This window comes from Esox lucius, chromosome 21, assembly GCF_011004845.1.
Source record: "Esox lucius isolate fEsoLuc1 chromosome 21, fEsoLuc1.pri, whole genome shotgun sequence".
Taxonomy (NCBI): domain Eukaryota; kingdom Metazoa; phylum Chordata; class Actinopteri; order Esociformes; family Esocidae; genus Esox; species Esox lucius.
Genome location: NC_047589.1, coordinates 4,384,923 through 4,411,432, shown reverse-complemented (window position 1 = coordinate 4,411,432; position 26,510 = coordinate 4,384,923). Strand labels below are relative to the sequence as shown.

Sequence of the window (26,510 nt, the reverse complement as noted above, 5' to 3'; positions counted from 1 at the left end):
GTCAGGCATTCACAGAAGATTTGAGCCTAGACATTGGTTCTTAGTTCTGGGTCAAATGGGAAACCCAACATGTCCCTGTTTCCCAGTCTCTACATGCATGGATGAATACCTGACTTACGGTATTAAGAAAATGGCAAGTAATGATATAGAAATTCAAGCGCATTTGATGGTGGGAAATGAATCGAATAATTGTTTATTCTTTTTGACTGTAACTCATTATTGCCTTACTGTAAAAGACGTTGTCCAACTGCTTTACACTAAGGCAGCACCAGCATAAATCAGATACAGTAACTCAAAATGTGTCTTTTAGATAGTTATTTTTTTCTATTTTGTTTTCTAAACCCTGTCTAGTGTGTTTCACGCAGGAACTGCAGCCTGAAAAATAACTCAGGTATGGTTTTTAAAATATATTGAGTAGCCAGGAGTCAAGTTAATATAAATACAAAAAAATCATAACAGGTTCACGACAACCTTCACCATGAGCAATCGACAGCGCGCCGAAATTACGGTATCGCTGTAGTAACATTGCAACAACGCCAGTTAGGATAATAGCTTTGTACAAGCTCGACGTCAGTTACCGGTGTTTAATATTATAACTCGATATTGATTCAAGAACGCACGAAAGATAAAACAATGCTGCTTACCTATTACACAAGGTGCGTCGGTACGCTGGGAACCCCACGTATCCCAGTCGAACGAATCCCCCAAAAGGCGCTGTGTCACCACTCCACTCACACAAGCCGCACGCACATGTTGCCAGTTCTAAACCAGAATGTCATATGAGCTCCATGTTCAATCCGACTGAGCTCAGAACTGCTACCCGGGAAGCTATACAGTTTGTTCAATCGAAAAACAGTAGGAGGAGGGAAGGAGGGAGCGCCACCCCTAAAATCCTGGGACCACTGACAATTCTGTATGGATAAATGCTCGGCGGTGAAGGCAATAATTCAAGGCAACAGGCTTGGCAAGACTACAGTGTATGTGATCACTGTGTGGCGCGCATGAAGACGCGCAGAGTTTCTGTCACACAAACACGAAGTAATAACGGTTTGATTTTCGTGACGTGAGTTTAGGCGATGCCCATGGAATTTTAATGAGGGCAGTGTTGCAACAGAAGGCAAAGATTTTGTTTTTTCTTGACTTAGATTAGGGACATGGTTTCCAAGAGCCCCATGCGGATTACCGTTTATTGTCCCCCGTCGGAAAGTAAGCGCAACCCGCCTGGGAGTCAATAACAGGGGAGCTATAAACAATCTCTACTAAGGTTTTACTGTTAAAGACCGTCCAACAATAAAAAGAGTACCCCACGAAATTTTATGTTTGACAGAATATAACTACATGGACTCAGTCACTGAACTGGTCCATAAGATCAGTTTATCTAGTGGGCAAACACATTAGCGCAAACAATTCTGCAGCACTGCGTTCCCAGTACACACCGTACGTAGCTATAAATAAATAAATAAACTGTTGTAATTGACACCGGTTCCCCATTCTATACCGCTTTCGGTTCAGCCTAAGATGTACATTTTAAAAATGCAGTGATGACAAGTTTGTAAAACCACTATACAACGTATGAATATATTTGAGATAAAATGTGATCAGATATTCAAAGTTATGGTGAACCTCATTAAACCAATAAAACAGGATCATCTGTACTTATTGGAATTTTTAAGTGAATTTAACCCAAAATCATTTAAATAAAGACTATTGAATTAATCAAAAGTTTAGTAATGCTTGTTTTGGAAACGGACAGCACACATTCGGAGCCTCATGCTCCGATTTCCTTCTCGTCATTTCCAAGGCAACAGCGCATTGTTGTGGGAATGTTCTTCCAGAGGTCTCTCTCATTAGGTTCCTCAGCTGCAGCAGCATGTCTTATGGCCTGAATCCAAAATGGCACCCTATGTCCCTTCTAGTCCACCACCTTTCAGCAGAACCTACACAGGGCACAAAAAAAAGAAATTACAGACCTATATCGGGAATAGCGTGTCAATAGGGATGCATTCGTAACCACTGGCCTTGAGGAAAGCTCTTACTTGCGCACTATATGTGGCCAACGCAGAGGCACAATAAAAAAAAAAGTAATTGAAACGAGTTGGGGGGCAATGTTTCGTACAGAGAACCTCTCAAGATTGTGTCATGTTTAGTACCATATCAATGGACACATCATTTAGTTTGACCAGGAAAGCCTTAAAAACCTTTACCCCCCCCAACCTCCACGCTTAATCCTGTAGCATTCTGCTAGCAGTTTGATTCATGGAGAGATGGAATTAACTTAGCTATTCGGAGATTAAACCCCTTAACCCTTCCATATGGGGATGTAGCTGGAACCTTACCACTCAACAGCCAGACTGAATGGGCACGGGACCTGATTAATAGATGGGTGAACAAAACATAGTGTTTATAGAACTGTGAGAGCCATTTAGCCATTGTAAGAGGAGCAAGATTACTTGGTTAAGTCTAGGAGTCCGATTTGAGGATTCCGATTTTGACATTTGTTCGCCCTACATTACAGCTGGTAGTAAATTCGGTAGCATAACTTCATCGTGTTTGTGCATTCATTTGGAATCTGGATCGAGAGAGCAATGTTCCATTATGTAAAACAAAATGAAAGTAATAGCTGATGAAAGCAGTGACATGGTGGGAAGTGGTTGCCATGAGTAACAAGGCCAGTGCCAGTAATGACAGGAATAACTGGAGTGAGACACCACGGTTCACAGGACACTGGTGTAACACCTTGACCCAGGGTAATTAACACAGTTCACAGCAGGTGGAATGGATCTCAGAAGGTGCTCACTTGTCAAACGTTTTTACTGTCATTGCCATCAGGCCAGCAAATTGGGGATACACTAAGTGCATCCAAGGGACCATGACACAACGTTCTGAGGTTCAATGGATGTTCTTACCACACATTTCTAATCTGCAGGGTTTGACCTGAGGTGCAAAACTAAACGGTACACAGGATGTGATGCTGAGAAAGAAATGTCAGCACACTACAGGCACAATGTTTGAGATATAGGCTGAGTGTAGAATGCCCTCTACAGGACATGTGTTTAAAGTGCAGAATGCTTTTGAACACAGTCTGAATCTTGATTACAATCAATGGAAACAACACAAGCACTTGTCACATTTTTTAATTTCATACAAAAAATCGTATTTACAGACATACAATCATGGCTTCTTTACGAGGGTATTTCTAAAAGTTTGGAACTCACTAGCTGACTATAAATTGAAGTTTTCACTTCAGACGGGTCTTCTTCAGCTTAGAGGAATCTCCTGATGCTTTCCGCTTGCGGGTTGGGGTGGCACGGCTGTCCACTGAGCCCTCTGGCAGACACTGGGCAGCTTCTGGCAGATAATACAATTCTACAGGTGGTGAAGGCTCCTGGACACACAAGACAATAGATTTGTGAGAGGGAATATTTAATATATGCACAATGCCCTATTCAAAACCTGAAATAGCAGTTATATGTATAGTTTTGGAATGTATCCATAATTCCATGGGGCGTTTAATGAACCTGTAGAATATAGAGACTAACAAGGAAAAATAGGGAACTGAAAAACATTACTGAGGATCTTATAGCGGGTAGCTTTAACTGAAGTACAAAGACAATATCACCATTAAAATAAATGGATGACAACCGATACATTTTATTTTCAAACTTGAATTGTTGCTGTCAATTAGTTGTTTCAGTCCTAGAAACTAGCTTTAGAAGTTTTGGCTCAACAAAAACATTTCCTTCTGTACATCACTTTCTGTAGTCACATTTGGAGGCTATGTTCTAATTACAGTCCCAGTTACCTGCATGAGGTAGTCTGCGATGAATTCCGGCTTAAGGCATTTGACCCCCTGGGACATGGCCTCTGGCACATCCACCCGGAAGTCTCCTGGCTTCAACCGACTGAACTCCGCAAACAAGTGGGTGGTTCCCTTGTAGAAAGACGGAGAGGGACTGGGGAGCACCTGGAGAGAGGGTATGGGAGAACAGAGAAACAGCGAGAGGGTAGGAAATAGGGTTGATGGGACTACAAGTTTTATTTAGATGAACAAGACTTGTTGCCAGACTTCTGGCGGATACTTTTTGAAGTCTGAACAGTTGAAAATGTAAATGGTTGCACATCTCCTCGTGAGGTAACACAGGACACTTCCCAACAGATACCCCACAGCTACTGAAGTCAAAGGTCTCACTGAATGGGAATTAGAGTGGAATGAGAAAGGACTTAGGAAGTCGGGTTCCGTAATTCCTTCCACCTCCATGAACATAATCAGAAAATAAACAACATTATCAGTGAATTATACACCTTCCAGGTCAGTGGCCTGGCCAAAGCGCTGTGCATGCATGTATTGCGCCTTACAGTGAAAAATGCGTTACCCTTTACTAGTGGGAATCGAAAACTGTATTTGCATATCATGTTGATGTTATTTAAATGTCATTTTTTTCATTTTATTTTTTTGAATGTGCAGTTTGGAGCTGTGCTTTGGGAAGTAGTGCTCCTATAGAGGTAATTAGCTCCAATCAAGTGCCCTCCACAGGGTATGGCATGGCATGGGCAAAAGGGAATGATAGCCTTCCTTCTTCAAGATCCCTTTTATCCTTAACAAATCTCCAACTTTACATTTACCACCAGCAAAGCACCCCCAGACCACCACATTGCCTCCACCATGCCTGATAGATGGCATCAAACACTCTTCCAGCATCTTTTCATTTGGTCTGATTCTCACGCATGTTCTTCTTTAGGATCCAAACACCTCAAACTTAGGTTAATCTGTCCAGTGTCTGTGTTCTTTTGCCCACATTAATATTTACTTTTGATTGGCCAGTCTGAGATATTACTTTCTTTGCAACTCTGCCTAAACGGCCAGCATCTCGGAGTTGCCTCTTCAGTGACTTTGTTTTGTGGGTACTTAATAAAGCTGCCAGTTGCCCTGTAAGGTGGCTGTTTCTCAAACTAGACACACGTATTTCTCCTCTTGCTCAGTTGTGAACCAGGGCCTCCCATTCCACTTTCTATTCTGGTTAGAACCAGTTTGCACTGTTCTTTGAAGGGACTATTACACAACATTTCGTGGCAATTTCTTGCATGGAATAGCCTTAACCTTTTCACGCGTGAGTTTCAAATATTCCTTACCGACCCCCCAGCGTGAGTTTTTTTGCACGTGACTTCAGTACTCTCCAGCATTTGAACTCACGCCAGCATTTGAACAGTCACCTTCCTAGGTAAGGAACACTACATGCATTGCATTGCAAGCTTCTCTCGTTGACTCGAATTCTAAGAGCTGCAAAAGTTGGTTGATTTATAACTGTAGCTAGCTAGAAAACGTCAGCTAACCGCTAGCAAACGTCAGCTGCCCGCTAGCTAACAAATCGTGACCAGTTATTCAGTGCAGTGAAAATGAATAAACTATATAAAATGCATACAACGGGGAACGTAACTTCTAGAAAGTTTTTGCAATGGTTTTGATCGGTAGTAGTCGCTAATATAATTTGTTTTTGTGCATTAGTGTTGGCTGTCTGTTGGTACGTAAGTAACGCTTCTTGTCCCCGCTTTCTACCTGGTTAATATCATAGTATGGTCTTGAAACAATTACAATCAGGAAATAAAGTTATAAACACTGTTTGAGCTAAATGTGAGTAAATAATTGCGCGGTTTTACCAGCCATTGTTACGTTACTTGTAGCTAGGTATGCTAATGGTGCGTTCTAAACATGACGTTCTAATCACACCAGTGAGATCGTACGCTCCAGGGACCACTCTAGATTGATCACACTGTTGTGATCTTACGCGCCAAAGGGTTAATATCTCAGAAAAAGAATAGACTGATGAGTTTCAGAAGAAAGTCCTTTGTTTCCAGGCATTTTGAGCCTGTAACTGAACCCACAATTGCTGATGCTCCAGATACAGAACTAGTCTAAAGAAGGACCGTTTTTTTGCTTCTTTAATCAGCACAACAGTTTTCAGCTGTGCTAACATAATTGCAAAATGGTTTTCTAATTACCAATTAGCCTTTGAAAATGGTAAATAGCAAAGAGAATGTGCCATTGGAACACAGGCTTGATGGTTGCTGATAATGGGCCTCTAATCAATTTGATGTTATCTTAACAGAAAAAAAACTGTGCTTTTAAACACAGACATTTGACATTTAAGCGACCCCAATCTTTTGAACTGTAGTTTGGACACACGCGAACGCACACCTTGAGGCTTTGTGAAACTTTCAATTAAAAGTAAATAAAAATATGAGGAATGTCATCTGTTAAAAATTTAAATCTATTACATGGCTTCACTAAGAAAATACGCGGAGAAAAAAAACATAACTGCTACCTTTGCCCCACCAGACTGCAGTAGTCGCCTGAACCCCGACTCTCTGCTCTGGTCAATGTTCAGCATGACGGTCCAACCGCTGAACGCACCATCCTGGTCCGCGCGGTCATGCAGTTTCTTCCTCCAGCGCATGGCAGCCAAGGCCAGCCTCTTTTGTTGCGAGGTAACGGAAGGTAGGGCATCAAGGATGGAGCTGCTGCCCCACTCGTACTCATCCTCCTGGACCCCCACCATTTTGAAGGAACGCCACATTTTGAAAAATAAATATGTATCAATGAAGAGTCAAAAAACCCACAAAGTTTCACAATGAACGGTACAGGTTACATGCTGACAAAAAAAACATGACTTAAACAGAATGGGATGATGGTTTACTATCTAGAGACCCTGAAGAAACGGGCGTATATGTTGGCGTAAGATTTTGCTTACACTACTCTCACCGCCTGATTTATGAAGCTGTGCGTACCTTTAAAATCCAGGTGTACGCAATACCTGCCCTTGATAAATGCCGCGGCTGAAAACGATCGTCATTAGAATAACACGCCCCTATATATTCAAGTCTCTGCTTCCCCCACGCCCTCATTTAACGCCATGGACACACGGAAGACGGCAAAAAAGAGAAACTTCTCTGACGTGGAGATTGAGACGATCACCAGGGAGGTAGAAATAAATAAAATTGTTTCATTTTGCAGTTTAAAAAGCGGAATAAAAGATGATGTGATGTGGAGTACCATTCATTCACATTAATAATTGCATGACAATTTGTAATATTCGTCTTATTATTTCATGATATTTATTATTAATGACGTTTATCGTTATTTAGAAGAAGAATGTCGTTATTATTATTATTTATATTATTATTTAAAAGAAGAAGAATGTCATTTTTATTATTTTGTCAGTCTGAATTATATTTTGGTCATTAAAACCCTTTTATTACTGAACCCAGTCCGTGCGTAACTGCCGGGCCTAACCCTGAAACGTCATGTAAAGCGCACAGGCTCGCATCTGAAGGAATACATATAAATCAAATGCTTTGGAAAGTCACACAAATTAAACCTTGAAGTCCATGTTGCACAAAAATAAACACTGAAGTTTGTAATTATGTTGTTGTTGTTTTTTACAGTGGGTCATAATATATCACATCTTTTAGTTTGTCAGTACGTTAGGATTTTTTTTCCTGCGCATTTCCGCACTAACTCAAAACGTGCGCACACCACCTCCTGAGCTGGCGTAGGATTTGAGAGTGCCGTACGCCAACGTCCATATTGATAAATCTCAAAGTCACCGTGGTTTTGGGTGTACGTCAGGTGTACGCTGGAAATTTGGTGTAAGCACTTTTGATAAATGAGGGCCAATGGGACTAACCTGGTTAGAAAAAGGTTTCATAAAAAAAGATGGTGGCTTAGCGCGTGTGGAGGAAACAGACGGGCCTGACCTGGAGGAAGTGACCCACTGAGCGACAGGCCTCCAAGTAGGAGCGGTGCAGGATCCACTTCCCGGCTGCCATGGCTGCCAGGTACTTCTCATTCCTCAGCGGGTTCCCCACGATGATGTGGGAGCAGCTGGGGTCAAAGCACTGCTTGTCCAGCACCACACCACCTACGGCCAACCGGAGGAACGCAGGGCAAAAAGCAGAGAAAGCTTTTGACCAGAACGGGTCACTAGACAGGCAACAGGGAGTCTATGAGACTCAACTAGGATGATAAGTCCACTTTAGACCAGTAAGATGTAACAAAGAAACAAAGGGGCAAATCAGCAGCAGGTAGTCGTGGTCGAACAAGGGGTGCAGTATTGAGACTCACCGAGCTCCTCTATAAGGGCACTGTAGTCTATCCTCTCCTGGGGGTTAAGGGAGGATAGCTGGAATCTAGGAGGCTCCTTCTCTGCCTCACTCTTCTCCTCCTCCTCCTCCTCCATCTGTTGAGACAGCAAAACATCCTTTTTATAGCCTTGTGGTCACAGAAAATGCCCCGGTACTCCACTGTGTAGCTTAATAAAATAATCTATCCAATTTTTGTTTCAAATATTTTCTGGTGAACACAAAGGAACATTTAAACCTCAAATTTCAAAGCAAGTACAATCAAAACCGAACTGAAAAAAAAAATTAAGTGCCTCCTTTCCTCCTCCCCCACCCAGAAAAGACTGGTTGTTGTTGGGGATTGGGTAAACTGTAGGGCCTCTGAAACTCCCCGGATAAGCATAGTGCATCTGGGTCAAGTAGGGTCTCTAAAACTAAGAGCACTAGAGCACAAGCCATGCGTTCTGAAACCAATTCCGCCAATTCACGGTGCTTCTTATCCAGCTCCTGAGGCAACACGCGCAATACCAGGCACCCTAATCAACTAAACAATTTAATAGACCTGTTGTTACCTGTGGCCCTGGGGGAACAGGAGGGTTGGCGAGGGGGAAGGCGATGCTGGGGGCTTTAGGCGTGAGGAGGTCTGGCTCCGGCTCCTCCACCGGCGGGGTCATCAGCCTCTGGCCCATCTGCTGGTCAATAACATCACAGGCCGCTGGAAAAGAGGGACAACGTTTCATTGTGAATATGGCTGTTTAGTAAGAGTCTGTTGCTGTGGGTTTGTTGGTGTATATTGGTTCTGCGTGGCTCAGTTGGTAGAGAATGGTGCATGCAATGTGAAGGTTGTGAGTTTGATGCTCACAGGGAACAGTATGAAAAAGTACATCTCAGAAAAGAGTGGCTGAACTTTTAGGACGTGTTCTCCTTGCCCAATATCATTTATGTAAACGGCAATCTGTTAAAGACTGTGCTCTTCACCTGTATGCAGATGACACTATTATCCATGCTACTGCTCTGACTATTGATCTAGCAGGGTCAAGGTTGCAGTCTGATTCAGGGCAGCACGATATATCGTTCCAGCAACGACATTACGATGTACGCATCCGCAATAGTCACATGGCAGAACGTGTGAATTATTGTGGGAAACATACACCAGACTAAAATATATAGATGATCAAATAGAAAACCAGCATTAAATCGGTCAGATATAAGGTAATGTACTCTGATTCATGGGTTACTGGATACACAGTTTATAACTATTATTATTTTAAACACGGTAGCTACATACAGGACAATGTTGACCAAAAACAGGTACTTTGTCAAGAGTGCCTTGCAATTGTTGCCACAACAGGAGGCAACACGACAAATTTGTTCGATCATTTAAGGCGGCACCACAAATCTTATGACGAGTGAAAATCATCTCAGTGCCGTTCAAAGCAAAACTCTATGACGGATGCCTTTGCCAGTATTACACCATACGAGAAAGATCCCAAACGGCAGAGAGAAAGACATGGTACCAATTAACACAGTAACCAAAGAGGGTTTTAAAAACAATCTGGTCACTTGACAAGAGGCATGTAATGCCGTCATGCAACTATTTCTCTCAAATTGCCATCCCAGAGCTGTACGAGAAATGCAAGGCACAAGTTGAAACAGCTGTCATAAGTGGAATATTCTACAGCAACATCAAACTTGTGGTTCAGCCGGACAATGGAGCCCTACATAAGTCTGACTGCTATTTGCAAAGGTAATTTCTCCCACAGGATCATAAAAGTGAGAACATCGCAACAAGGATGAGAGAAGCTTTAGCTGACTGGGGCCTAGATGAGAGTCATCTAGTCTGTATAACAACAGACAATGCCTGAACACGGTGAAGTGGTCCAGATCACAGTGCTTTGGCCACAGACTGCATCTTGCAGTTGTTAATTGAGCCCAATTGCTCATTCTACTTTACTACTGTTGCTATTGCTATACTATTACCCATATTACCCAGCAACCTGTTCTGAAATGTATACATTTTCATTGTAGAGGATGGGGCTGGGGAAGAATGAAGGATACATACTGTTGAGTAGATTTTCTCATTATTTTTATTTTTCATATATATATATATATATATATATATATATATATATATATATATATATATATATATATATATCTGATATATCCACAATATATAATCGCAGATATATCAGTTATTTCCAATATCGGCAACCCTAGCCAGATTTTTTAGCTGTTCAGGTCGCCCTTGCAAATCTGAAGCTTGTTCTAAATACTGGGGGAAAAAATACATGATTTTCTCAAAGTCCTGTTATACCATTTCTACCAGGTTGCATTTTTATTCAATTACTTGTACCTGCATACAAATATCGGTCTGAATACTCAAATTGAACCTTTATTGATACAGCAATTGCAGGAAACAGTGGATAGGTTCAGTTCCAACACACCGGGTGTCTCTGTAAAGCACTTTGTGACAACTGCTGTTGTAAAAAGGGCTTTATAAATACATTTGATTGATTGATTGAATGATGTTCGAACCCTGGCTAAATAGTCACCCCAGGGGGTCACCACCCCTTCCCAGAGGAGTCACCCCAGGGGGTCACCACCCCGCATAACAGAGGAGTCACCCCAGTGGGTCACCACCTCGCATAACAGAGGAGTCACCCCAGTGGGTCACCACCCCTTCCCAGAGGAGTCACCCCAGTGGGTCACCACCCCGCATGCCAGAGGAGTCACCCCAGTGGGTCACCACCCCGCATCCCAGAGGAGTCACCCCAGTGGGTCACCACCCCGCATCCCAGAGGAGTCACCCCAGTGGGTCACCACCCCGCATGCCAGAGGAGTCACCCCAGTGGGTCACCACCCCGCATCCCAGAGGAGTCACCCCAGTGGGTCACCCCGCATCCCAGAGGAGTCACCCCAGTGGGTCACCCCGCATCCCAGAGGAGTCACCCCAGTGGGTCACCCCGCATCCCAGAGGAGTCACCCCAGTGGGTCACCCCGCATCCCAGAGGAGTCACCCCAGTGGGTCACCCCGCATCCCAGAGGAGTCACCCCAGTGGATCACCCCGCATCCCAGAAGAGTCACCCCGCATCCCAGAGGAGTCACCCCGCATCCCAGAGGAGTCACCCCGCATCCCAGAGGAGTCACCCCGCATCCCAGAGGAGTCACCCCAGTGGATCACCCCGCATCCCAGGGGATCAACCCCCTTCCCAGAAGAGTCATACATGAAGTTACATGAAGATATTGTCACTGTGTACTGTACCGGAGATCTTTTATATTTAAATGAAAGTTAACTTTAAGAGAGCATTTGTTTTCATGAGCGTAAGGTTATTGGTTATAGACCGACATTATAAATGCATTAGACTGAAGATAACTGCTGCTCTGCCGAAAGCAAGCGCTCTGTTTTGCTATCAAGCTTGGCTGTTAGAATTTGGCTAGCCGTAAGTGCAAGCTTAGCACAACTATGGGCCAATGGCCATATCTGATCATTTGGGGGCCACTTTTGCTGAAAATGCGTGTGTGTGATTAACTTCTGACAGTAATCTAAATAACTGATAAAGACCCCATAAAATGGCACTCTTCCTTGATTTTATGAGACACGAGCGCTGACACTCAAAGCACAACAGACTTTAAATTATGTTTTTCAATGTCAGCTACATCAGAGTTATTTTTCTCAGAAAGCAATTCTCCATTATTCTGGCGACAGGGTTAGAAAACGTGGGCTAAACCTTGAGGTCCCGGGGAATACGCTGGACCAGCTGATGTACACCAAGGCTGACAAGTGGCATTCAAGTATTATCGGTTTTCAGTTTATTTCTCCCAATAAAAGTTATCTTTCGAATATATAATGCAACACTGTCAGCTCCTTGTTCACAATACAAGACAGGGAGGAAAAGAAACCACTCAACTTTTACTTTACTTACCAATGTACTCCAGCCACGTAAATATCCATTCATGAAATTAAACTGCACACTTTAGGGTCCTTCTTACCCCGGGAATATGCACAAACATTAATGGTTTGTAAGAGTGGCATTACAATATAAGGGGACGCGCAACAGACGTGATCCTTCCTGGCCACTGATCAGAGAACAGCATCGCCCATGATAGAACAATTATTTCCAATGATGTAATCCATCAAAACACACTTCAGGATGTTCCGTTACCAACATATAGGCTACAAGAGGAACCGCCTTTCTGAAGAGAATGCAGTCATGCAGTTTCCTCTATTATAATATCAGTCTTCTCAACTGGAATAACTGACTTTATGGGGGGATATAGCTAAAAACAGAGCTCTGGAAAAAAAATTAAGAGACCACTGCACCTTTTTCTTTCCCTTCCAAGAAAGAACGCTTCTGTTCCTCCCTCAAAACTTTCCTTTTCAACTTTTATGGAAAGGAAAAGGTGCAGTGGTCTCTTAATTTTTTCCAGAGTTGTATACACGTAGCTCAGAGTTTACGTTAGCCGGCCAATGCTGGCTTTTTGCCCGGTATCACGTTGTGTAGTTGTCCGGCAGAAGAAAATATCAACTGCCAAAGTGTTTGGTGGGAAATATGCCAAATAAATACATGAATAGCATATTAAATAGCCAAATAGTGTGTGACATATATGATCTGTTGCCAAGAAAACAGCGAGGCTCCACTGTTTCTTTAGGACATTACTGAGTGTTTGTTCATGTGACTAAGTGTGGCACGAGATTCAAAAGCTGCACACTCCGGCAGCAACTCAAGCACACGTTTAATATGCAGTGGGACAACATATTTATATCCATACATTTTAATGTGCTTTATCAAATTAGGAAATACGGTTGGAAATGACAAAATGTGACTTACAATATTAGTAAAATTATTTTACATACGCTTGATTGTTTTTTTTCTTCTATCGAGTGCTGATCCGACAAAAAAGCGACATAAATGTGTTCTCTATTAGGTCATAATGTTGAGAAATTAGGCTACATTATGGTGCATTGCAAAAAATTCGAAACTAGATTTAAACATACAGAAATGTTTCAGTAAATGATCTGCGCCTATAACTTTACGCAGAGCCGTCAAACGCTCTTCTGCACCCATGGCCTGGACATCCTATGAAAGCTGACATAATTCACATGGTATTTGTTGAGACGTTTCTAACATTGGCTTCAAAATCCCTAAAATAACTGCGATCTGGCTGAAATTATTGCGATCAGGCAATTATGTAATATTTGCGACCGCACTAGTTGTAGCTAAAGATTGTGAAGAGTTCATTCTGCGGACTGATTTAAATAAAAAACATTTGCTGGCACATAGCATTTGTGTTCAAAGGCAGGTTATTATATGGCTTTTTAAACATATGTCCGGTAGCTGTTCTATATGGCCAGATTTTGTAAATTTTAACAGCTATATTGGCAGTAAAAAAAAAGTCTAACGTAAACTCTGATATAGCTCCCACCCACAGTGTTATTTTGCATACTAGAATCAGTCAGTTTGATGTTCAGTTCCATATGCATTTATTTAGGTATTTTCTTTGATTTAGATGTTCAATTCAACAGTTAAACCGTTTCTAATAAAGTCAAAGATTGTTCCTTTCCGACAGTGTGTGTGGGGGGTAATCGGCCAATTAATCGGCTATGGGCTTTTTCCTGCTCCAAACTATCATTATTATATCGGCCTTTAAAAAGACACTATCGATCGACCTCTACTCTGTTTATCATAGTGCCCTTCGTTCTATTATACCTGACAGTTTTGATATGCACCACTGTATCCTTTACCACTGTATCCTTTACCACTGTATCCTTTACCAAAAAGTTGTCTGGACCTCATTAAAGACTTGTAGACTACTGCACTACTCTCTTTTTGTTTACAAAGGCCTTCTCCATAGACACCCAGATTACTTGTCATCCCTGTTGAAGCTTAGAGTGTCGGATTATAACAGGCCACAGGGTTGGTTAATATTACAGAGTCCTTTGATTAACAGAGCTTGGTAGAGCTGCTTTTTCATGTTTAGTGCCTAATGTTTGGAATGGCATCCAGCCAATACTTCGTTTGGATGCCTTAATGCCCATGGGTCGGTTTGTTGTACTGGCTTTTGATATTGATGAATGTGTTTGTTTGAACTGTGTAGGTCTGTCTTTTTGCATGTTAATATATGTATGTGTTCCACCTGTTGTGTTCCCAGGGCACACTTGTGAATTTGAAAGGTCAAGATTTCTCCAAATATTTACAAAAATTCAAAATAAGTAGTTAAAAATATAAATGTTGTAGACATTCATACTAGAGGATGCAAGTGAATCCTACGCACAGTGAGGAAAGACTGTTCTGGAGACAAATAAGTACCCAAGTCAATCAGTTGGAGAGTTACAGAACTTGCATCAATAAGAAATCATTGGAAATTGTAGAACAAAATAAAATCCAAAATATATTTTAAAAAAAGCATAGCCTCTTGAACAATTTAAGAGTGACGGAAGACAGTGGACCATTTCCTTGACTATTATCAACCTCACCCATTTCCACCAGCTCTGAGTCGGTCATGGAGTCCCTGAGGGGGTTCCCGGCGTGTTCCAAGTGAGAAGGGGGTGCTGCTTGGGGTACAGCAAGGGGATCCGAATGTTGGGAGGGGCTGCCAGGCCACTGCATGTTGTCAGCCAGCTTGGCCCTTTCCTCGCGTGCCGTGGGGTCGTCCCAGACGATCTGCTCAATCTGTGACGGCTCTGTGTTCACATCCATTACTGCCTGGCGAGATATTCTGAGAAACGCCAGAGGGAGACACCCATAAAAAGTAAGGCCTCATTCCAACTGTAATGACACAATGTGCCTGCTTAATTATTTGCCAAAAAACCCTCCATTAATTTACATACAAGCTTGCAGCACTAATTCAACTCAGTGTAATCAGGACATTTGTCTGATTACGTGAGTGCAACAAGAGGCACATTTTCTGGATTGAGATCTGGCCAGTTGCATAAGAAAGACTGAATAGTGAAGGTTAATGAAAGGGCATGTTACATTTTTGCCCTCCTACCTCAGTGCCTCCAGGGTGCGCCGGCCAGTTGCATTGCGGCCCACACGGGCCTGGCCGTCGGGTGTCTGCGGACGGGAGTCGGCCCCTCCAGAGCCCAGCCGGGTGAGGCGGGCCGAGGACCGCCTGCCCGTTGTAATCTTGGTGGCTGACATGATCTCCTGCAACTGCCTCTGAAGGTTCTCCCTCATCTCCAGGGTTTCACACAGGTCTGGGAGACACAGCCAAAGGTTTAGGGGAATACAAGTAAATTGAGCTTGTCTGTGTTTTGGGGACCTGAGCCCACTGAATATTTCGTGCAAAATAAATACAAAACAATGTATGTTGCGGCGTAAGATGATTTACCGACCGAGATTAGAGTAATCGCTAAACAATGAAAATAAAAATGCATGTGCACGCGGACACAAAGATGTTGGATGGACATATAAATGAAAGATTAGCTGTGGTCTAAGTCTCCCAGCTGCAACACTGTGGCAAGGTGTTCAAATCCTGGTCGTGGCAGACAACATCTGGGAGTCCAGATAGATTGGGTCAAACAGGCTCCCCGTAGCACAGGGTAAGGGTCACGTCAAACTTCAGTGACTCTTTATTAGGGCAGCACGATATATCGTTTCAGCATCGACATTGCGATGTACGCATCCGCAATAGTCACATCAAGTAAACATATCAGTCTACAATATATATTGTATCAGACAGCATTAAATCTGTCTGTTATAAGGAAATGTACTCTGATTCATGGGTTACAGGATACACAGTTTATAACTATTATTATCATTTAAGGCGGCACCACAAATCTTATGACGAGTGAAAAGCATCTCATTGCCGCCCAAAGCAAAACTCTATGTCGGATGCCTTTGCCAGTATTACACCATACGAGAAAGATCCCAACGGCATTTCACGTCGCCAAAGACATGGTACCTATTTACACAGGTACCAAAGAGTTACATTTGAAATGTAGCTATGGTTTTGGAGTTTTGTGAAGTATTAGACAGGTAGCTAAATGGGATCATATTTTGCCTGTGAATCCATGGAAAAAGGCTAAATAACAATTCTTTACCCTACAGAGTAAGGGGCCACGAATGGAAACTACATTAGCAAGGTGACCACAAAGCCAGTCTTTTTTTACAGGTTATGAAATGATTCAGTGACTCAAAATCATTAATCCCTTTCATAATTTTACTACTTAAGATATATTTTTTCACCTTATCAATCGATTCCATAATTTACACTTTAAAATGGCTTATGACATTGTTTTCATCAGCATATTACAGGCCTATGCTGGAAGTCAACCTTTCCATCCAATCTATTTATGTTCATCTGGATAGGAGTCTAAATAACTTAAATGCTAATTATTTCATAGGACAATGATCTGTAAAATATCCCAAACAGGGTGAAAAATAATTTTCTTGATGGGCTATTCTCTGAACATTTTATTGCCACAATAATTATATAGGATTACAGCTAGATCTAAAATGCGGAATGTGTATGCAATATTTGCAGTGCCATTGTTCTCAGCTTCGATTCTCAGCTTCAGCTTTTTAGAATTTCAGGAAATTAGCTTAAAAATAACAAATATATCCTTGGAGAATTTTTAAGACTTAAAGAAATTGTTTTAAAATATTAAGATGTGTAGAGGCCTCTAAAATTTTAACAATTTGTAGGGTGAGGGTGCCTAGCTATGCCCCCCACACGTCCCTGACCACCCCCACCAGCTGAACTCACTCCAAAAACTATTCAACTGTGTCATAAACCAATGTGTGAATGACTCCATTTAAGACAAGGTGCAAATAAAGATGTAGGAGCCAGTCCAGGAAAAAAATATTGACATTTCAGAGCAGAAAGATCAATAAGAATGGGAGTCTAATGTAATGAGTTAAGTGTCTTGGAGTGTTTTCTAATACCTTTAATGCTTGTTAATCACAAACTCCTGACTTCAAAAGTTTCTTTAAATAACTGTCCATTAGTTAAGAACAAGCACATAAAAAGATAACTGCAAGTACAATTTCCGATCTGTGGTCCAAGCGTCGACTGGGCAATACAATGGGTTTAAATAAAGGCACAGCTGGGTCGATAGTTGATAAAAGTGTATAAGTGCACCTCTCTTCTCTGCATTGTCCTGGCTCGGCTCCCGATCTGTCTCTCTTTCATTGACAAGATGAGACATGGTGGCATCTTCCACAGTGTCTTCAGGCTGAGGGGAAAATACCCTTTATCTTTACTTGAGGTTTTAAAAGTATTTTTACTTATATTCAAGTAATTTAACAGATTTTCTTAATCAGTCATACAGTGCAGAGGACAGACATTGTCATACTATTTGCACTGACCTACATCTGAACCAAAAGTTTATTATGTGTTGAGCCTTAAATGAGAGCCCTATTAATTTACCATTTTATTATTGGAGCAGGTTTAGGAGGTACCTGTCTGGTGTTTTCCTCTTGGCTTTGAAGGGGGAACCGGGGTAGGGAGGTGCGGGTGGCAGGGGCACACCTCTGGCTACTATCAGGAGGCACCCGGCTGAGGTTCAAGCTCATCTTGGGGTTGTAGGTGAACGGGTAGAGCGATTCGGAGACGTGCGTCTGTTCCTCAGCACACTGAACAGACATAACGGCAACCAGTCAGGATCACAAACATTAACAACCAAACAATCCGCTCCGTTTGTGTTAACTGACACGTGTACCCGTTGTACAAGTCCAGCAATAACAAGTGTGTGTTGGAAATCATCCTCACTGCCTGTAGCCAGTGCTGGGACACCACGTGCACCCGTCTCTCCTTCACACCCCGGTACTCCCGAGTGTTGTCCCCGGCACGGCCCTGGTAGATATAGTGGGTCACAGTGTCATCGCATGACCACCTGGAAACACACAGACACACAGATTATACTAGGAGTGACAGTCCACTAGTACGAGAATATATGCACTCACACCTGCGAAACCCTCTGGATAACAGCATCCGCTAAGTAAATAAAGTGTAAAGGAACATTGCATCAATGATATATGCAGTTGCTAGTATAACCAACATATAGCCAACAGGTCACCTGAAGTCTGCTCCCAGTGAAGCGGCTACGGCGTTGAGCTCCCCCTGTTGCTTGCTCAGCTTCTTGCTGACACAGATCACCACGCCAGCCAGCGGAGCAGCCTCCTCCACCTACAAGCACAAACCATGTTTGCCACAACAGTTTCTGGGACAGATCTGACAGTGTTGGCGAGGTCGCCTGGGAGTGATGCGGACGGTAGGCCAGGCAACAGTAACGTACCTTTTTGTGGGCGTCCTTTCTGAGCTGGGGGCTAGCGCTGAGGGCCTGGAGGTCAGGGGCGTTACCTCGGGTGCTGTTGGCCAGGGCCACCTTGAGGTTCCTCCCAATTACCTCTGACAGCGGGGTCACGACCGGACCCTGCTCAGTCCTGCCCCCAGGTGTGTCCAACGCTGCTAGCGCATCCTAGATGTATAATGCCCATGTACATTTATGCATAACAAATACTGTTACATTGACTGGTGTTAAACATTCCTCACTCAAGCATGCGGTACAGTGATCAAGGGGTTAAATCAATCCATATAAAATGACCCTTTCAATCCTGGCCTTGGTGAGTCGACAAATTTTATTCCCGATTTCCATGTAACTTTTAACCAAAAACATTTATCCTTTGTTTAAATAGGGATATCATGACAAAACAACATTATATCACAACACTAAGAAGATTAGATTTTAAAAGAACAAGTTTAAAAACCTGTGTAATCCTATTATCCTCTACGCAGGAAGCAGTGACAAACCTTGACATTAAAATTGGGTCTGAAAAGCTGGTCTCGACAGAGAAAGCGAGAGGGGGTGTCCAACTGCAGGGCGGGGGAGTCTTTTGCACCCCCTGCTTTTCTGCCCCCCTCTTGGAGTCCAGGGGTGGTAGAATCTTCCTCACATCCTCCTTGCTCCAGCACAGAGCGAAACACCTTACTTTGAAAACGTCCCACGTCAAGGGGAGTGACCCCAGCTCCGCTCTGGGGGCCCAGCAGGGGGATTTCTGGAGATTTGTTCATGGACAAGGGAGGGGGCATAGATGGCTTCTGTGAGCCCCCCACAAAACTCTCCTCTCTCTCTGAGGATCACAGAGTAAAAAGAAACAGTGATCCAAATGAAGGTGACCTCAAGAAAATAACATTTGCTTGTACAAAACGGATTTCAGCACAGAAGAGTATACTAAAACGAACCAAGAAAAACAACATCCCCCACTTTTGAAAATTGCGTTTCCAATTCATTTAAAATAAAAATCTGAATGATTGCTAGGTAGACCGACCTGGAGAGGGTGGCAAATCCACCAGGAAGTGCCTCTCTTCCGCCCTCAGGCCTGTCCTGGCAGACTCCAGCACCCAGCGCAGGGTGACGGAGGGCAGCCCCCACTTCTGGGCCGCCTGGTACTTGGTGCCCTCGGGGCTCCGCAGAACTAGGTGAGTACTGGCCAGCATGCCCTTCCTCTTGTTGGCCGCACGCACAAAGTAGTCCTGGACACTGCAGGAAGTATAGACAGACATTGAAGGCTTTATCTACATACAAGTTTTTTGTTTCGTGAAGGTCCTGTGCCGTGCCGATCCTCTGCAGAACGAGGGCACTAGGGATGCAATGGTAGTAGGACCATGGTTCGGTATATATCATGGTTTGTGGGTCCCAGTAATGGTACAGTTTCGGTATGAACGATATCATGTTAAAAGTAGCTGATAGTGGAAAACCAATGCTTGCAGACTGTACATTTTGGATTCAGCATTCCATACGATGACAAGGGTAAGAAGACCGTAAACAACAACACCGTACTGAACGCTAAATCCAAAATGTTCCCAACACAACGTATTTGAAAGACCGTGCCTCTTCAAATTTGCTTCTCTCCGAACGCATTTTAGCTCTGGTCGCGCAGTGATGTGTCAGTCAGAATGTTAGATGTCAGCAAGACACAACAACCAACACGGTTGTTCATGAGATAGATAGCTAGCTAGTACCAATCTATGTTATTCAGCTAGCTACATAGTGGACGTTGGCTGTGCAAATTCAATCAGAAAACAGCAACTGCTTTGTGGCTAAAATCTGTTGAAGGGAAAGAATACAAAGCCTGCTGTGTTTTTTGCAAGACATCTTTCAAACTTTTATGGGAATTAAAGCACATTTATGGGAATTAAATCTGTGGAATCCCACATGAAATGTCAGAAACAAGAACGACAAAAACACTTAAAAAAAGGGCCACCAACAAACGCCCGGCATTTCTGTTTTGTTTGGCCGTATCACTGACGACAGAGCCGTGACTTACAGACAGTAATTATTAGCAATAGGCTTACTGCTCTAACAACAGTGGATACTTCAGTCAAATTGGTTGCACAGTGCCCAAAAAATTAACTGAACACTTAAATCACACATCGGGTCTCAATGAACAAAATATTTCAAAGATAAAAACCATACATTGTGTTATTTGTTGAGAACAAAATTACAAAACGTCAGTGGAAACCAAAACCACCAACCAATTGAGAGCTGGATTCAAACTCACACCGAAAATCAAAGTTAACAATTGAAATCACAGGCTGTTCCAACTTGGGTGAATTTCATCAAGGCAAATCAATTTGACGCAGTAGTGTATATGGCCCCCAAGTGCCTGTATGCACTCCCGACAACGTCTGGGCATGCTCCTGGTGAGATGGTGGAATGTGTCCTGGGGGATCTCCTCCCAGACCTGAATCAGGGCATCAGAGAGCTCCTGGACAGTCTGCGGCACAACTTGGTGGTGTCAGATATACGATACACAATGTCCCAGAGGTTCTCAATCAAATTCATGTCCGGGGAACGATAGGGCCAGTCAATGGCATCAATGCTTTTGTCATCCAGGAATGGCCTACAGACTCTGGCCACATGAGGCCGAGCATTCTCCTGCACCAAGGGGAAACCAGGGCCCACTGTTCCAGTATAAGTTTTGACGATGGGTCTGAGGATTTCATCCCGGTACCTAACAGCAGTCAGGTTACAGTTGGATAACACGTGGAGGTCTGTGCGTCCTTCCAAGGATACGCCACCATCCAAACCAGTCAGGCTGGATGATGTTGCAGGCAGAATAATGTTCACCACATCGTCTCAAGGCTCTTATACATCCGACACATGCACTCAGTGTGAACCTGCTTTAATCTGTGAAGAGAACGCCAATTCCGGAGTTCTCTGGCAAATTCCAATCAAGCTGCACGTGCTGGGCTGTAAGCACAGGTCCCACTAGAGGACGTTGGGCCCTCCTGACACCCTCATGGATTCTGTTTCTGACAGTTTGGTCAAAAACATGCACACCAGTAGCCCGCTGGAGCTCATTTTGTAGGGCTCTGGCAGTGCTCCTAATTTTCCCTTTCCTTTTTCCATTGGTTGTTTAAGGAGGAGGGAGTTCTGTCCCTGCAATGCCACATTGAGACACTGCTGTGAAGTAAAGTTTGTCAGCCCTCTATGCATTTTGTGATGAAGCTTAATGATTGACATTATGGTATGTTTGGATAGTGAATATTTCCTTATTAAAAAGGTAGAATTGTTCCCTATTAATGGTAGAATTGTTCCCTATTTAAAAGGTAGAATCTTGCACAGGTACAACAGGATATGCAGAAGTCTTTCGTATGATATTGTCGCACGGATCAAAATACAGACAAGAGTTTTTTTTTTGATTGTTCAATGGACTTTCGTGGAATGTTTAGATCATGATGTTGAGTCGGATTTTCTGCTGAACACCGTTAACTCAGGTAGTAGTCTGTTGATGTCAATGTCTCTTCACCATTATAATCTGAAGTGGGGGAGGGATTGATAACTGTCATAGATTAGGTTACGTGTCAGAATTGACTTGTTTACATACATTTTTTGAGGAACAATAAGACCTTATTGGTCAGATACTCCTTTTGTTCATATGTAACATAAGTGTATGGGCCTCTTTTCATTAGGAATTTAATTGTACATTTGTTTAATCAAACAAGTAATGTTTTTGTTTAAATGTTTGATAGGGGGGAGAGTTAAAGTGTGTTATGTATAGTTTGCAAAAGACTTTATCCGTACACAGGAAGTCATGATCAGTCAATGCACGACAGTAATTAGCCAATGGGCTTTCAGTACAGTGCTGGTTGCGATGTCTATGAAGTACAGGTACGAGGGGAAGTTTTGGAGATTGAGGTGAGATTGAGTGAGATGACATCAAGTATGAAGACCGAGTCGGCAACCTCATGAACAACAGACTATCAAATGCTGCAATAAATCATTTAATGACTCTCTCCATTGACGACCTGGTATGCGATCATTATTTCAACCACAATAAGAAACGGCTGATTTCTAACAATATGTACAAATACACTACAAAAGGGTTTGGTCTTTTAGTTTCTGAAACAAACCTAAGGGTGTTATGTGAACAGAGCGACCTATGCTTGAGATAAAAATTTACTAGTTAAAGAATTGCACATTTGTATTCCATTCTCCCCAAACTTTCAGCACAAACTCTCACAACAAAATCTGTCCAGTTTATTAGCTACTGCAGTTTGTCCAGGACAGACCCCTCTGTATCCATTAGAGTTAAGGCTTTCAAGAAATGTATTCTACAAAGTTTTGGACACCCTCTAGAAGGATGGTGCTGACACATTGGAAACAAACAGTTTCAGTAGATTGAACAGCTGTACAATTATGCTGTGAACAGCCTAATCTATTTTATTCAAAAACTCTCTATTAGGATGAGTTTGGGAATTGAGCAGGCCAGTCAAGTACATTGATGCAGGATTCATCAGACCAGGTATTGTTCTTCCACTCCTAAGTTGTTGGTGATTGCGTGACAACTGGAGCAACTTCTGTTTATTTTCTGATGATAGAAGAGGGGCCCAGTGGGATTGTTTACCACCATCCATGACAATTACCAATGAGTTAAGTGAGCAAGGTTTACAATACCACCCAGAATGTTCTGTTGATAGTTGAGCCAACAAACACAGGTGGAATTGGCCTCTGGACATTCCCGGGAAAACTATCATGAACTGCCAGGCTGCAGGTTCCTTGTAGTGGGACATGGTGGTCCTAGAATTCAAGAGATCTCCAGTTTCTTTGCAGCGCATAGATCCACACCGGGTTATGGAGGACGGTACCACTTCTATCTTTGCAGTGTCAGATCTCCCCACAAGGGGCTTGACACCCTTGTAAGAGGGAATAAAAGAGTTGTCTTCTCTCTCAGATGACTCTGGGAGGACAGCTAGTCCTCATTTGGAGTCGCCATGGTTTCCAATTAGGGTACCACGTGGAGGATGTGAGATTGCCGCCAGGATCATCCATTAAAAACAGGCCTAAAAACAGCCTTAAGTTGGAAGCTCCAACTAACAACCACAGTAGCTCAGGAAGTATCTAACAATGGCAAAGACATTTAACCATAAACAAGGGACAATACAAAAAGGACACAGGAGACAACAGCGCTTCTTGGGAATGTCACAGTCGAGGCATGCAGAAGATACATTGTGGGTGAAATATTGTTCCCAAAGGCACAGTCGTTCCACTTTCATCAACATAGTTGGGATGCTGTGTGTATAACTAAAGATAGGGTTAGGGCCTCACAGGGATTTAATGCCACAATATGAGTGGTTGGCTTCAACGTTTGGATACAGTGTGGTACCGGACATCAAAAAAAGGGTGGCAAACACCTGCTAAAAGCAGTATTGTAAAATAGAAGTAATTTAAGGAATGGAAAGGATCAGCAAAATCTATAGATGATAATAATAATAATAATAATGCTGCTATAGGAATCAGAATGAATAGAACAGGCTTGGATCTTTCAACCAAAGCAATTTGACTGGCAGCCAATTTGACTGTTAGCCAATGGTCTCTTTGTATTTGAAGCAATCCATTTACCCTTTCTTCAACAAATTGGTTTCGTTGAAGTAAGGTCTTACTGGTACGGTTGGATGCACCTAAGGCCCATTTGAAAAGAAGCATTTGACTGGCAAACTGTAGCCAATGGTCTCCCTCAAGTTGAATCAATCAATCGTCTCTTTCTCCACCAAATTGGTTTAGTTGAACTAAGGATTTATTGGTATGGTTGGATGCACTCAAGGTGGATTTGAAAGCATGCAGTTTGACACTGATGTACATTTGTGCAGCACAATTATCGCAATTTTTTTTTTTTAAAGCTTTAGAAATGCTTCTAATTGAAGGCAAGTACATTGACAAATTGTCTTTCTGTCCAATATTTCTATTGAGATACTGAAAGTCTAGACCTATGCCCACATTTCCTCAGAGTTGACAAAATGTAATGCGGTTTGTAGTATTCTAGTTCATCAATCGCTGGTGAGCCACATCCGAAGCAAAGGGCTCCATACACACTAAGCCCCATCAGAGAGATGAATCTGTTCTATGTTTTACAAACCCGATGCACTGGATTATTCATCTAGGATCCAAGGACTACATCTGCTCAGCCTTCCACTATGGCTTCAACTCCCAACGGTACAAAGATCTCAACATGCGTCAACATGACAACCGTTGAAGAGGAGCTTGATCAACACAGGAGCTGTTTCTTCTGGCACATGACTTCAGGAAAAACCTTTGTCATTGTAATTATTACAATTCTTATCCTTTTTCTCTTGACTTTCCTGATAAACAGCCTCCTGCTCATAGGATTGTTGAGACTTAAAGAACAGTTTTGGAAGCCGTACTACACAATATTTAAGAATCTATTGATCTGTAGTCTTTTACAGTGCTTGGTTATAGCATTCCCTGTGATGCACTCCTTAATGCTCAGACGTACCTTGATTTTCGGGGAGTGGTGCAAGGCACAATTTGCCATTTCGGTAACTGGCTTTTTTAACTCTCAAATGACTATCGATATTATGGCACTCGAAAGATATGTGTTTATTTGCCACAGCATTCACTACCTGAGAATAATGACTTTGTGGCGTGTTAGGCTTGCTTTGGGGGTAATCTGGTTTTTAAGTGTCACTGTTGGCATTAACCACCTTGTCCTGCTGAACCAGGGACAGGGCGCATATAACCAAGCCACTGCAGGGCTGCTCTGTGAGCCCAGAATAGTGAGAGCATCTGTGAGTTTCAATACTGTGCAAAAGTTACAGCTCCAAGGACCACCCGTTATTATGATAACCCTTTCAGTCATTATCTTCTGCTCCTGTTACAGACAAATATACAACAATGCCTGCAGGGCTGTTGTGGATTTTCAACTAAGCAACAAACGTGCTTGCAGAACTGTAGTCTTCTACCTCAGCATGTTTTTACTGCAGTTGGTTCCATTTGTCTACTGTGCAGCCTGCACGGTGCTACAAGAGCAAACATTGGCCTTTCAATTGTCCCGTCAAGGGAGTGTCCAACATGTCACTCTAATTGCATTGCATATGGTGCCACCGTTCATCAACCCGATGGTCGTCTTAATCCGTAACAAAGAGCTGAAGCGTGCACTGTTTGGTGATAACCAAAGGAGACGGGGGGAGTCTCCAGGGGGAGAGTGAAGCCTTGCCCTGGGAGAGAGATCAGGACGACAGAGGAAAGGGTTGGGTAGGAAACAAGAGGCCACACACGGAGGAACCAATCTCCCTCAAGCTGAAGTGTGACAAACTAATCTGAGAACGCAGGACAGCTGGTAAAACATCTATTGCTCTCCAGAGTTTGGGTGTGGTTTTGGGTTACAGGTTTTAGGCATCTCTCTTAATTAAATATATATAGTATGTATAGTATGTGTAAGTAGCATCAATGTAACTATATGTCACATATTCCCAATATTATGTTACACCTTTTGCCATTATGTTAAGCAGCATGTGCTCATTTGTATTTAAGTGTGGACGTAATTGTGATTAAAGTAGAATATGTATTGAAAAGCAGGAGAACAAAAATGTTACATAGTATGTCTTTTACCATAGAGTTTGTGGTAAGAAGTGCGTTACTATGAATAGATAAGTTATAATACATTGAATTTTAAAATATAAAAAAGCAGTCATATTGAATACAGCTTTAATTGCTTGTTGCCATGATAACTCAAACACATCCATAGAGATGGATAAACAACCTGTACATGTTAGCATTTTTTTTGTGAACATTTGTGAGATCCTAAGCTGTGTCAGAGGGCTAATCAACTGGGTAAAATGTACAACTAAATGTATTTCAGTTTCTGACATCGAGGCCAAAAGGATAGATCAGCAAATAAAAAAAAATCCCCTACTTCAAAATGGAGTCCCTCAGTGCCACTGACCATGCTCTCACAAAACCCATTATGACACAGAAGGACAGATGGGATACCAATTCAACTCATTCTTGGCCTTGTCACAGAATGTCCACTATTTATTAACCAAACTCAGTAAGTATTGAAGTGACCTCGGGTGTGAAATTAATTACTCCGTTCTTGTTGTATTCACACTGCCTTTTGCTTCTGAAAAAGGACTGAGCTCTGTT

At 42.6% G+C, this 26,510-nt stretch overlaps 2 protein-coding genes across 4 annotated transcripts in view; both read right to left on the bottom strand.

Annotated features, from left to right (window-relative positions):
• Window positions 1-1,523, bottom strand: part of tmem108 (transmembrane protein 108) — a 59,625-nt gene extending 58,102 nt beyond the window's left edge. Inside the window, exon 1 of the mRNA XM_010899768.4 lies at window positions 645-1,523. The gene's annotated coding sequence lies outside the window, so the exon portion shown is untranslated. The remainder of the gene's footprint in view (window positions 1-644) is intronic.
• Window positions 1,524-1,786: 263 nt separating this feature from the next.
• topbp1 (DNA topoisomerase II binding protein 1) overlaps window positions 1,787-26,510 on the bottom strand; it is a 33,828-nt gene continuing 9,104 nt past the window's right edge. For 2 of the 3 annotated variants that reach the window (XM_010899767.4, XM_010899764.4), the window contains exons 13-27: window positions 19,393-19,604; window positions 18,875-19,194; window positions 18,360-18,542; window positions 18,141-18,250; window positions 17,834-17,957; window positions 17,524-17,697; window positions 17,204-17,297; window positions 15,110-15,317; window positions 14,595-14,836; window positions 8,688-8,830; window positions 8,120-8,234; window positions 7,753-7,916; window positions 6,321-6,539; window positions 3,803-3,964; window positions 3,120-3,385 (exon numbers count right to left, since the gene is read on the bottom strand). In XM_010899767.4, the coding sequence (XP_010898069.2) occupies window positions 3,239-3,385; window positions 3,803-3,964; window positions 6,321-6,539; window positions 7,753-7,916; window positions 8,120-8,234; window positions 8,688-8,830; window positions 14,595-14,836; window positions 15,110-15,317; window positions 17,204-17,297; window positions 17,524-17,697; window positions 17,834-17,957; window positions 18,141-18,250; window positions 18,360-18,542; window positions 18,875-19,194; window positions 19,393-19,604 (2,617 nt within the window). In that variant the 3' untranslated portion in view covers window positions 3,120-3,238. Of the gene's footprint in view, window positions 1,938-3,119; window positions 3,386-3,802; window positions 3,965-6,320; window positions 6,540-7,752; window positions 7,917-8,119; window positions 8,235-8,687; window positions 8,831-14,594; window positions 14,837-15,109; window positions 15,318-17,203; window positions 17,298-17,523; window positions 17,698-17,833; window positions 17,958-18,140; window positions 18,251-18,359; window positions 18,543-18,874; window positions 19,195-19,392; window positions 19,605-26,510 lie in introns of those variants that run through there. The other variant, XM_010899765.4, reaches the window with a different exon arrangement.